The sequence below is a fragment of the Atheta coriaria genome, unplaced genomic scaffold (assembly GCF_025399875.1).
Source record: "Atheta coriaria isolate IRGN ID8LTWV9N9 unplaced genomic scaffold, Caltech_Dcor_3.1 hic_scaffold_9_pilon, whole genome shotgun sequence".
NCBI classification, from domain to species: domain Eukaryota; kingdom Metazoa; phylum Arthropoda; class Insecta; order Coleoptera; family Staphylinidae; genus Dalotia; species Dalotia coriaria.
Window position 1 is genome coordinate 9,210,191 of NW_027045451.1, and position 14,002 is coordinate 9,224,192.

At 37.8% G+C, this 14,002-nt stretch overlaps 1 protein-coding gene across 3 annotated transcripts; it reads left to right on the forward strand.

Annotated features, from left to right (window-relative positions):
• Positions 1-147: 147 nt before the first annotated feature.
• On the forward strand, positions 148-9,462 carry ERR (estrogen-related receptor). 3 transcript variants are annotated; one of them, XR_010550014.1, is made up of 6 exons: positions 1,848-2,248; positions 6,889-7,044; positions 7,106-7,918; positions 7,980-8,152; positions 8,205-8,700; positions 8,759-9,462. XR_010550014.1 is itself a non-coding variant. In XM_065312637.1 (5 exons), exons 2-5 carry the CDS (start codon positions 6,895-6,897, stop codon positions 8,365-8,367), a joined length of 1,299 nt encoding a protein of 432 aa, XP_065168709.1. In that variant the 5' UTR covers positions 148-373; positions 6,889-6,894; the 3' UTR covers positions 8,368-9,462. The 3 variants fall into 3 exon arrangements, 2 of the variants coding, with proteins under 2 accessions (XP_065168709.1, XP_065168708.1); XM_065312637.1 differs by lacking the exon at positions 1,848-2,248 and adding an exon at positions 148-373 and having other exon boundaries at positions 8,205-9,462; XM_065312636.1 differs by having other exon boundaries at positions 8,205-9,462.
• Positions 9,463-14,002: the final 4,540 nt, after the last annotated feature.

Here is a 14,002-nt window from a genome sequence, read left to right on the forward strand (position 1 = left end):
AGTAATTTCTACTTTATTTGTCATATTTTATTGTTTATAATGTGAAAAACAAAAATTACTTCATAAATCTACATTTTTTGTTTTAAGTTTACAAATTCACCGCCAGATGTCGCTCGTATGCACTTGTTGGAATAAACTAGATGACGGCTCATGTGCTGGCGACAGCCGAGTTGTTGTGAAAGAGTAAAAATGGCCGCTCGCACAATGCGTGCGCTCGCGAACAGTCGGTGCGCATAACTCGGCATACGTGCGTTTCTCATCAACCGCGTGCATTTTTTCAATCTGCGTGTGTGCATCTGCATCGTCTCGCGGTCCGTCGCCGTGCTCAACCCGGAAGATACGGATAGCCGCACGCCGCCACACAGGACATAAGGTAATCGGCGTGTGCGCAATTTGCACGCATATCCCCCCTGGCCACGCACTCGATTCGTGTGTTGTCCATGGTCATCACCAGACATCGTTGCAATTTTTTCCCAATCACACGTGTTTGATATACATTCGAATTTCAATTTGCTTATGATTTTGATAAGAATTAGTCGTGGTATAGATGTACGAGTTGAGTGTGTTTGAGGCCAACGCGAATGTGATGTGTGCTGCATAACCTCACAAACGCAATATAAACAAGCATTTGTTTTCTCTGTGTGTTGATTATGAAACAAATGAATGTTATACAACGTTATGAGTTGCGGTTTTCGATTCGATTGTAATTCAGACGACACAACGTCAACAAAAACGGAAGGCGCGCGCATTGTTGTCGAAAATAAATGGGACACCTAGTTGGCAAATTAACAAGTCTATCGCTCGATAAGAAAACAAAGCCGCGCTCGGATAGAATGCAATAAGCGCATTATTTGCGGCCATTGCACATACTTACGTAAAGCAACCTTCACACTCGTGCCATTTGATGATATTTATTTCGGGAGTGCAAAACACCTCATTGTGTTATTTAATCGTTGAATTTAAAAGTTGCAAACTGCCGCAGATTATTGCTGTTGTTATATATATTAGTTCAATGCCAAGGTTGAATTTGCGGCGGCGGTTTGGAATTGATCGCGTCATTTCGGCGAGATCCTGAAACCGCCACACATGTGTTTCATTGCCACTTGGTTGTGTAATTAATTAAAATAGGCAAAATAAAAATAGAAATCTGTAACCAATTTAATAATTGTTTCTGGATTGGTTCGTTTCTTAGCTTAGGTTAGGATGACGTCACTCTGCTTGCAGCTTGTGTCAACTTTCGGTTTTTTTCGGTCTTTTTCGGCTTTTTTTCTATATTATTTGATATTATTTTGATATAGTTGCAATTTTCAATGTATTTTCATATAGAGGGCGCTGACGTTGATTTTCCTCTTCGTGTAAACTCGTTTTTTTCTTCAGCAGGAATATTTGCATGACATTAGCATGGAAACGACGCCATAATGAATATGATATAATGACGTCGCATATTGTATCAGTTTCATAGCGCGTAAGGTCATGGTTGACCCCATTCGTGATATGCTTTTATAAGCACACAAACTGCGATGCTTTTGTATTATTCAGCTGGGAACACTCGTGTGGCAATTCGTAATGAAAGTAAGTGTGGAATGTTTTATTTCTGCCAAGATTTTATTTCGAGATTAATAGGGTTTAAAATAAGCGTTTGCACAATGGGAAACTTTTGTTTTATTCCCATGGAAACAAAACAATAATCAAATATTAATTTTTACAAATTCACGACCTACGCATTAAATGCAACATTTCTGTATATTGTACATTGCGTGTTGTGCGCATCTCCAATGTCAAATCTTGTTGTCGTCGGTTTTATTCGATTCGCGATGCGCTGATTTGCGTGTCGTATTCGGCTCGCAGCACGCCAGTGCGGTGCGCGCACGCCGCGCCGAGTCATACCGTAGGTAACGCGCGCGCGGATCGCCCGACGACGACGGCGACGGCGAAACAAATCGCTAACAGACCACAGCACCACACCAACACACAGTGCGCATCGCGGCGAAACTCAACACGGTCTATCTCTCCACCGTCCGGGAACCATCTTCCGCTCGACAATGTTGTCTCACCTGTGGTGCACGTGGCGCGAGGTGAAAAACTACATCCACACACCGTAATTAATTAAACATTAAACATATTCGCTGGATTCGTGTGAGATTATTACTACTTCTATTGGATTAGTGATTATACAACGCGCAGTGCCATAAATAAATCCAATTCAGGGATTAGTTTTGATAAGATGGAGACGTGGATGCAAGAAGTGGTGAGTGTGCAAAATCCAGTGTTAATTTTCGTTGTTTTGTGAGTGTGGCCAATGTCAAGGACGCGTAATACAATTTTTATTCGTATTCTTTCTCGCGCGACCTTGGAGATTCTAACGTTTGAAACCGGAGCGGTTTACACAGCGCACCGCTGTGTGCGACGCGCTTTGTTTACACACTTTGGTGTCTCTGTGTGCGCCCGGATGGCGTTGTTTTGTTTATTTTCTCAAATAAACGTAAAAAATTATTTCGGGTTTTAGTTTTTGCGCAAGTCAGGCAGGAAGTCATCTGTCTGATGATTACTAGGTACAGGCACCGCCCAAGGAAAATATCAGAAAATTATGCTATAAAACAAAATATTTTGGTTTTTTTCTTGTGTTTTTTGAAGTAGGAAAAGACAGGATGGGAAACCTTGGCATTGAAATCGCATCTCGTCGGCGCCCACGCGCGGCGCGGTTTATTTCGATCGCGAAATGAATAAATCGAGAATACAGAGTGTCGGTAAACTCAGCCAAATGTTAGGTAGATATTTTGATAATATAATTGTGTAAGAATGGAATGTTAATGCACGCAGCAAGTAAGAGTTGCGGCGTATGCGCAATAATGGCGGCATAAATTTCGAGGTCGCTTTAAATAGAAACAAAATAGATACATAAAAGAGTTATTTGCGAGCCGGTTGAAACGAGCACTTAGTTTAAATCTACGCTTGAAACACAAAATACCACAATAAATAAAGGTTCTAGATTTCATTCGTTTTTGTAATATAATATTATTAATGTTTGAATATTTGAAATATGTTGCGTTTTGTGTTGCGGCGTAGTGTGGCGCTCTCGAAGTCGAAACCTACCTCAATCTGCGCCGCGTTGATCGCGTTCGCGGGCGTTCGAGTTTGGTGTAATGCGAATTTCAAGTTCAAACGTTCACATCGAAATCTACCTCAACATTATCAGCATTATGTATGTACATATACGGATCGAAATACATGCATATGATGTTATGGTGGATATTAATGCATCAACACATCTTTTTTGTGCTGTCATCGAGCAATCAAACAGTTTACTGATTAAAATTTAAGATTTTTGTGTTTTACGAATAATTTTAATCTTTTTATAACATTTTTCCATGGGTTTTAGACATAAAAAAGTTGTACTTTAAACACGGAGGGGTAAAACCGTGTCTAAAGTACTTTAGTCACGGGTTTTAGTCACGAGGTTGAGTTTTTGCATTTGTACAGGGTAAAAGTAGAATAAATAGCGTATGTTTCACGTGGATAAACGTGGTTAAAGTGCCACTTAACGCACTACTGTGATGTTATACCGAGTGATGTTTCATCGAGGATAAAAAAAATAAAAAAAATAATGTTATCATCGATGCCATGTCTTTTAGCATCGTATTCTAGCTCATAATTGCTTGAAATGAAAATATTTTTCATCGAGGAAATTAATACAAAGCGACAAAGTTGTATTCATTTCGGCGTTATGCGGAGTTTGACGTTAAGTAAAATAAAATATACTCGCGAGTTAAGTATACTTATGTATACTTATGTATGTGCGACAGATAGAGTTGTCCGAAATATGTGCTTCACGTTTGTAAATACAATCATTTATAATTTGGCGGGTTTGTTATCTGTTTCTGACGTTATCGCTGTCTGTATACCGTAACAGACACGAAAATACATACCATTATAGAAGTATGTTGTATTAGTGCTTAATATTGCCTAATATTTGCGTGTCGTCGTTTTTTTCTCGAGAGGGGAATCTTGAAAGTGCCAAAATTGATTAACGTAATGTGTATTACCTCCCAAATAAATTTTGGGAGATATTTATAGAGATACGTAATTATTTCATCATTATAGATGATTATCATCAATAGTAATTTGGAAAAAATATATTTTATGAATGAAACTATTATTACACGCGTGTATTCTATAAGTTTTTAGGTATTTAGAGTAAATATCGAATTTTTTTAAATTTAAATTTCTATTTTATTTGCGTTTGTTTAAAATCCCCAAAAAGTACCTCATTCGCACATCCGTTGAGGCAGGCTGTGTTGATGCTAAATACCAAACACTACCTCAACGTCCAAACGCGCAAAAACACTAACTGCATCGAACGACGCATTAAAATCGGATTAACATTACACCCACAACATCACAAATCACACCCTTTTTTCTTTTTTTGTGTGCCCTTATAAATATATATGAAAAAAATACATGTTTATATTCATATATTTCAATTGTAATTGCTGGGTGTGTATGTACGCCTGCGCTATCGGAAAATGGGAAAATCGCGTTTGGCGGCGAGATGGCCTTGGCGCGGCAGTATGGCCGGCCCCCTCTCCACCGCCAACACCACACTCTGGCGTTTGTGCGTCGCTTTTTTTCGCATGTCGCCGGCCTTGATCTTGAATTATAATCAAGTTGCCAGGCGGTTTTATTTGCACATACACACACAGCCGAGCATTCAGCGCACGCGTAAAGACGCAAAACATTCGCATCACATGTCTGCGGTTATACTTTATGCGGTGTATAAATAAATCTACACACACACTCACCATATTCAAACAGATCCGCAGAAAAAAGGAAAAAATAACGCATTTACATAATTATTATGACGAATTTACTAAGTGTAAACTTAAAAAATAGAATTAGAAGTAAATAATCAACAAAACACCGCAAAACAAAAACCCGTTTGTTTTATTCTTTCTTTTGTGCACAATTTTTTTAATTTTTTGTTTGATTTTATGCGCGAATTGATCAATGAATACAATTTTTTTATTCGGCGTCCTTGACCTCCAGCTTGTAAGCTCCAGTTGCGACGTTAATTAATTAACGATAAATACAACGTACGCAAATCACTACGCTTGCAATATTATTGAATTTTTATTAAAGTTTTAAAGACTACCGCGGCGATTCAGGTGCATTCGTAGACTTTTAATTATTGGTCTTTTATGCAAATGTGCCAGATCCGATTGATGGCACGCTTTGGCCTTCCGTGGACTTGAAACGCGCGGACGTCAAGGCCAACTGGATTTTTGTTTTAGGATTTCAGCCAAGTGCATCAGCGTGCCGCCGGTGATGATGACGATCACATAATCGCATAATGAATTCAGACACGAATTGCATTGTGCAAATTCGTCAATTATGATTCATACTCAATGAAACAAAACAACAAGTTGAATAATAATAACAAAAGCGCTATATTGGTGTTGAAAATGCAGGCAAATTGCTTGTATTTAATAACTTTGTGTGATTATGTGAGACAATTAGAGAATATCTTCTAGGTCATAGGAGATTGGGACCCCTGCAAGTCGAGAAGTGATTTGCGCAATTACAGAAAGCATTATTTTCTGTTGTGACTTCACAAGTTATTAGTAATAGAAATTTTTAAAGGCTATAAATTAATTTCTTTTGTGTAACGACGTAAAATATTTTTATTTCAAGCAATTATGAGCTACAATGTCAAAAATTCACAAAATTAGAGTCCGCTGAGTCACACATGAATTTGCATCTTTTTTTTAAACTAGATTTTGAATTAAAAAGGCGGTGACTTAAAACTCCATGAAATTTTATAAAATGACTAGCTTTAACCCTTGGCTTCGTTCGCGAATATCTAAAATAATGAAGTTGATTCCGTACGCGTCTGTAGTCACAGAAGAAGTAACAATGAAGTAGAATGGCGGGAAGTTTATAATGGCTGAAAGTATAGTCTATGGAAGTACAGTGTACAGTCTCCATAGTGAAGTCAATTGGATTTGATGTTGACGTAGCTGTCGGTAATACAGTGTGATAATACAGTGTGATGGTACTATAGTACTTTGGTTTGAGCTTCATTGCTGGAATGCTAGATGGCGTTAAAGTAGTCAAATAGCCAGATGCAGAGGTATTATTGGCTAAACTATTTCTTTATTTTAATTAAAAAATAATTTTTTTATTAAATAAAAAGTAGCCTATAACCATTCGGGGACCACTAAGAATATGTGTACAAATTTTCATGATGATCGGTTAAGTAGTTTTTGCGTGAAAGTGTAACAAACATCGGGACATTCGCATTTATAATATTAGTAGGGATTTGAAACAAAAGTTTTTAACTTTCATTTATTTCATCAAAATATAATTACAACAATTTCATCAGCACGGTGACATAATAGTTTAAAAATTAGTTTTATTGGTTTATAATTGTAGCAATATCCTCCTATACCTATCTCAAATTTGTTTGTTTGTTTGTTTGCCAACGGAAATACGTCAAGTACCTCTAATTTAAAGCTAGATTTCCTAATTTTTATCAGTTTATTTAGTTTCGGCCCGCCTAACCCATTCGCAAGCCTTGCGAAAATCGATTTCGAACGCCGAGGGTCAAAGGCGACGTCCGAAATACTTGTGATGATCAGGGTAAAGCGAGCGAACGGAACCCCTAATGTTCGCCAAAGCGGTCTAGACGTCGGCCGCGCGCTCGCTTCCCAGTTGGTTCCACTCTCATAAAGTCAAGGTCGCCGGTGATTACGTCGGGAATATTATTATTCCGATGGAAATTGCGTAGTCTAAACATTTTGGGCGAATTATTTTTGGAACATGCGCTAATACCTCGATATAATCGATAAAATAATTACACGTTAGTTATATATTTTTTCTTTTTGTTTATAGGTGTCCATGATGTCGGGTGGCGGCATAGTCGGCAACAACGATGTGGTGCAGATCAAGAAGGAGGCATTCGATAGTTATGTTGAGTGCTCACAGTCCAACAGCGACATGTACTCCCCAACGACTACCACGCATATTATTCAAGAAACTAGCAAAAAAGTAAATCAAATTATTTCTAAAAAAACTTCTAAAACCAATTTTATCATATTTTCTCTTCCAGTGTACTTCTTTCAGTGAACCCGAAGCAGAACTCCGCTCTCCCGAATCACCCGAACGACAGTACTGCTCCTCCACCACACAACCCCACATTGAAGGCGGAATGATGGCGAAAGAAGACGCCAAAGACCTAGATCTCCCCCGTAGATTATGCCTGGTATGCGGTGATGTCGCCTCGGGTTTCCACTACGGCGTCGCCTCCTGCGAGGCATGCAAAGCGTTCTTCAAGCGCACGATACAGGGTAACATCGAGTACACATGTCCCGCATCAGGCGACTGTGAAATCAACAAGCGCCGGAGGAAAGCGTGCCAGGCGTGCCGCTTCCGCAAGTGCCTCAATTCCGGCATGATGAAGGAAGGCGTGCGGCTGGATCGTGTACGTGGCGGTCGACAGAAGTACCGCCGTAATCCAGAGAGCCCTTATCAGGTGCATGTTTTGTCCACGCCGCGACCCGCGCTGGTTTTAGAAGATATTAAAATACTGGACGCGTTGGTAACGTGCGAGCCGGACATCTTGGAGATGAATTCGGCGCTGGATAGTCAAACGAAGCATCGGTCGTTGAGTATTCTCAGTGACTTGTACGACCGCGAGCTGGTGGGCATCATCGGCTGGGCGAAGCAGATTCCCGGATTTACTGATCTCTCACTCAACGACCAGATGCGACTGCTGCAGAGCACGTGGGCGGAGATTTTGACGCTCACGCTGGCGTATCGGAGTTTGTCGACGGCGAGTTTAGGGCGGCTACAGTTCGCTGCGGATTTCACGCTGGATGAGAAGCAGTCGCGGGAGTTTGGTGGATTGGAATTGTATCAAACTGTAAGTTTATTTATTTATTATAGGAAATATTTGAATTTTTGTCTTAATTTTTGTTTTGTAGTGTTGCCATGTTGTCGAACGTCTCGACTCGATATCAATTTTAAAGGAAGAATATTTCCTGCTTAAAGCACTCATCCTCTCGAATTCCGACGTGCGATCGGAGCACTTTCCTTCGTTGAAGAAGTTTCGGGATGGGATTCTCACCGCGCTTTCAGATACCATATATATTTTAAGGTATAAACCCAAAATCTAATTTATTTTTCATCTAATTTATGTTGATTTGTAGGCCATCTGGTGGTTTTTCACAAGTGCAGCAATTGCTCCTATGCTTGCCTGCATTGCGACAGGCCGACGCAGTGGTACGGCGCTTCTGGGCCGATGTGCACCAGCAGGATTCGGTGCCGATGAACAAATTGTTCCTCGAAATGCTAGAGGCGTACAGCCGGTAGTACGGCGCGAAACGTAACCACAAACGCCAGCGCGCCACGTAGCGTTGGTTGCCTAGCTTACACATCACCTCCGTGTTTAATAATCATTTTGTTTACACGCAGAAATCAAACCGGTGTGGTCATACAAAACACGAAAGTACAAGCAGAGCAAACAAGTTGATTTCCCATTCGACGTGGAGATTTGATAGTCGAAACGCATGCGGTTCGAATCGAGGTGCCTATACATTATATTCTAGGAGCTAAATTATGTAGTTAGAGGATAAGATTGCGGCGGGGTGCGAGTTCTCGGATGATGTGAGTGTTGTGCGTTTTATACGATGTGGGTTTTTGGAGGTACGACATTACGAGTGCCAGTTTATAAAAGATTGACTAATTTTTGAAATTCATTTAGAGTACAGTGAGATTTTATGTCGTTATCAAATGAGGGAGCCATGTATATTTTCATAAATACTATTTGAATCAACAATTCCTGTCGACACACATCAATATCATCTGTTTGTGTACTGGACGAACCATGAATCCCCCAACCCCAAGTGATAGATTAGCGTTACTTCTAGTAGATCGATAAGAATTTATCTATTTTGTATAACTAATTTTGTACATACGATGCCTTTCCGACAATTGCATTGCGGGAGGGAGTGCTTTTCATTCATTACGAACGTGAACTGTGCGAACGCTAGAAAAGAATATTAACTTTATTACCTTTTTATTACGAAACTTATTGTGATTGATTTCATTTATCGTTTAATAATTCGATTTGGATTGACTTTTGTTTTTTTGAAACAAGACATACACTGAATTCACCGCCTCATTCGACTGTAACACACATTTGCCATCTGCCATTAACCTTAACGAGTTGTTCAGTAATTATTCTAAGCATATGCTAATTGTAAGAAATTCATTAAATATGAAGAGATATATTTAGAGCACAAATCTATGAGTATGTAAACATAATGAATTCTTGTCTACTGTACTTATAAATTTCTAATACAATGATGATTGTATGATACTTTGCAAATTCAGGTTCTAGTTGATAACTTTGTTTTCAATTTATTATGTAATAATTGTTTCGAAAATATAATGCAGATTATTTCATTTTTCTGTTTCTTTAGCAATGAATTGTGTTTTGCTGCGCAGTCATTCGTCGCGGTCCAATTGGCTGTGGGTTAAGTCGAATTATTTTAGTTTTTTATGCGCATGCGTCTCAGCCATCGCCATGTTCTGCTTCAGTTGGTTGCGTGCTTCTAACGTGGTCGGTCGGTTCGCGAACGGTTCCTGCAAGTTTATTGCCGTATTGTGTTTGATCAACATGCGACATTGTTTGGACATCAATACAAGTGTAGTGCCGATGGACAACCACCATTGATACACTGGTAAAGACTTTAATCTTTTATTTTGAAAAATATAGGGACAATGCAGATTCTTTAAATCCTCATTTCCTATTGTTTTTATTATGTCATACTTCGTTTCTGGAGGAATTAATTGTATAATCGCGTTTTAATCGATGAAGTATTGATATGAATTTTGTCACGGTGTTGTCGTTCTTTTTAAATAATTGTCGCAAATAGCGCGCTGAAGGTTACACGCATTCTTATCACTTGTTGTCGCGTGCCTTGCCTCGACTTACGCTGTGTTCTGTGTATCAGCGTTTGTGTATAAACCACTTTCTTATCGCATTCGCCGTGCGAGATGTTACGCGTAAGATTCTCGTCGCGCTGTCGCATGCAGCACATTTTAGTTTAGTTCTTATCACAGGTACCGTGTCTATTGCAATTCGTGCGCAAGGTCGCGTGGCATCGACGCACTGGCTTTGCGCATCTATTGCTTTTACCTGCCGGGTTGATGCAGCAGGCACAGAGTCTTATTGTGAATTGTCGCCATCCTTGCGTGCGCAGTTTCGACTCTATTGATGGATTGCAGCTAGTTTCGTGCCGGTCTCTGGCGTGTGCAGACGTATATCGCGCAACGCGTTTCGTTTGATCAGACTTCTATTTTCAAAGTTTACATTATATTCGGTCATCAATCGACTTAATCGTAATATGCATCTGCAGTGTTTTCTTAATAAGTAATTGTGCGTTTAATGTGCATAAATATTTCCGTTATTGTGGGACGTGGTCGGTCGCTAGATTAATCGGAAACCTATTCGTGCTTGAGTAAGTTCCTTTTATCTGACCATTGCGATACTCAGCACAGAAAGTTTGTTTTCTCCCATGTGTGAATATAATATTATCATATTGTATGAAATGTTTTTGTTTTAACTTATGTTTTCTTTTAATTACAGTACTTGCCGTACCCTTGCAATCCCATGAGCGCTGCATTGGTAAGATTATAATTAAGTTATATTATTCGGTTAAATGTTTTATTTCGCCTGCGTGTTGCAATAGAATAGAATGTATATAGCTGTATAGCTGACTATCAGTCGCCCATTTTTAAAATTAAAAGTTTATCTTTTAGATTTCCAATTTATTTACCGTATTTTATAGAAAATCCGTAGATTAAGATGCTGCGATCGGATCTTAATTATCTCTTTTAGTTTACGAGATATTCGCGATTGAATAAAATGGGCAAAAATTGATAAATGTTACTTTTTAGTACTTTTAGTCGCGTTTTTCGACCTTTTACTTTGAGAAATATAATTATTTTATATTTTTATCTGATAGGGAATTTTCCAATCTTTCATAATCAACAATTCGTTGGTAGCTATCTTTTTTAGTTTAAGAGATATGAATTTTTGAAAATCGTCGAAAAAAAGTATCAAGCACCCCCCCTTGGCAATTTTTTCTTAAGACTTAAAATTTTATCTCTCAGATTTCCGTTTTAACTATCCTATCTGATAGAGAATAGCCCGTAGATTAAGACGCTGCGATCAGATCTTATTTATCTCTTTTAGTTTACGAGATATTCGCGATTGAATAAAATGGGCAAAAATTTGCAAAATGTCACTTTTTTTACTGTAGGAAATAAAATTATTTTATATTTATATCTGATAGAGAATTTTCCAATCTTTCATAATCAACAATTCGTTGGCAGCTATCTCGTTTAGTTTAAGAGATATGAATTTTTGAAAATCGTCGAAAAAAAGTATCAAGCACCCCCTTGGCAATTTTTCTTAAGACTTAAAATTTCATCTCTCAGATTTCCCTTTTAACTATCCTATCTGATAGAGATTGGTCCGTAGATTAAGACGCTGCGATCAGATCTTATTTATCTCTTTTAGTTTACGAGATATTCGCGATTGAATAAAATGGGCAAAAATTGCAAAATGTCACTTTTTAGCACTTTTAGTCGCGTTTTTCGACCTTTTACTCTAGGAAATATAATTATTTTATATTTTTATCTGATAGAGAATTTTCCAATCTTTCATAATCAACAATTTGTTGGTAGCTATCTCTTTTAGTTTAAGAGATATTAATTTTTGAAAATCGTCGAAAAAAAGTATCAAGCACCCCCCCTTGGCAATTTTTTTCTTAAGACTTAAAATTTCATCTCTCATATTTCCCTTTTAACTATCCTATCTGATAGAAAATAGTCCGTAGATTAAGACGCTGCGATCAGATCTTATTTATCTCTTTTAGTTTACGAGATATTCGCGATTGAATAAAATGGACAAAAATTGCAAAATGTCACTTTTTAGCACTTTTAGTCGCATTTTTCGACTTTTTACTCTAGGAAATATAATTATTTTATATTTTTATCTGATAGGGAATTTTCCAATCTTTCATAATCAACAATTTGTTGGTAGGTATCTCTTTTAGTTTAAGAGATATTAATTATTGAAAATCGTCGAAAAAAAGTATCAAGCACCCCCCCTTGGCAATTTTTTTCTTAAGAATTAAAATTTCATCTCTTAGATTTCCGTTTTAACTAGCCTATCTTATAGAGAATAGCCCGTAGATTAAGACGCTGCGATCAGATCTTATTTATCTCTTTTAGTTTACGAGATATTCGCGATTGAATAAAATGGGCAAAAATTGAAAAATGTCACGTTTTAGTACTTTTAGTGACGATTTTTGACCTTTTACTCTTAGAAATATAATCATTTTATATTTTTATCTGATAGACAATTTAGTTGTGTGTGTGCACCGTAGTACTCGTTGCGCTAGGAATTGTTGTTTTTTTATTATTTTACGCGAACGCGGTTTCACAATAAGTTCGGAATAATTTCCTCTCGTGCAAAATTTATATCTGAATCTCCCTGTATAGAAATATATTGCGAGAAAGTTCCGTAACGCGAGTTATATTGAAAGTTGTGTGTGTGCGGCGTAGTACTCGTTGCGTTAGGTATTGTAGTTTTTTCCGAATAACACGCGAACGGGGTGCCATAATAACTTCGAAATAATTTTCCCTGATGCGGAATTTAATTCTGTATCTCCCTGTATTAAACATTATTGCGAGAAAATTCCGTAACGCGAGTTATGTTGAAAGTTGTGTGTGTGCGGCGTAGTACTCGTTGCGCTTGGAACTGTAGTTTTTTATTATTACACGCGAACGCGGTGTCACAATAACTTCGGAATAATTTTGCCAGATGCGGAATTTAATTCTGTATCTCCCTGTATTAAATTTTATTGCGAGAGAATTTCGTAACGCGAGTTATATTGAAAGTTGTGTGTGTGCCCCGAAGTATTCGTTGCGTTAGGTATTGTAGTTTTTTCCAAATAACACGCGAACGCGGTGTCACAATAAGTTGGAAATCATTTTCCATGATGCGGAATTTAATTCTGTATCTCCCTGTATTAAACATTATTGAAAGTTGTGTGTGTGCGGCGTAGTACTCGTTGCGCTTGGGACTGTAGTTTTTATTATTACACGCGAACGCGGTGTCACAATAAGTTCGGAATAATTTTGCCTGATGCGGAATTTAATTCTGTATCTCCCTGTATTAAAATTTATTTCGAGAAAATTCCGTAACTCGAATTATATTGAAAGTTGTGTGTGTGTGTGCCATATTACTCGTTGCGTTAGGTAAGTGTTGTAGTTTTTTTTTAGTATAACACGCGAAAGCGGTCTAACAGTAAGTTCGGAAGAATTTTCTCCGATGCAGAAATTTTGATAATTCCAAATATGATTGAATGAATTTACAACATTTTGAAGCTGTTATTGATATCATTTTTGTTTATTTTGTTAAAAGGTATTAAATGAGCATTATATCGCATATCATTATCTTGTTTTCTTGTTTGTATGTAGCTTTTAATGTTGCTAATAAAACATTATGTAATATTATATACTTCTTGATATTTTTTTTTTTGGTTTCCCCTTTGCCGTTTGCAGGATTGATGTCTTGAATCATATGCCATATAAATCTTAAGTGCGTCGAGCGTGTACAATATAAAGCTGTTTGTGTTGTGTTGTTGTTTTTAAAAATATGATAAAAGTAGAAACATAAATAGAAGAATCAAATAACAACAATAAAAACACTTGGTGGTCGAGTGGAGACGTGCACCTGCTGGCATGCTAGCAGACACGGATCGAATCTCAGGTATGGAAGGCATTTTTCTCAAATATAAAAATAACAGGTGTAATTTGGGTTGCATATGTGAATTGCAACGAAATATAAGAGAAGTTGCAATTCAAGTGAAGGCAATAAGAGAAGTAAGAAAGTAGTAAGTGGAGAAACGGAGAACAGTGAGAAATAGGA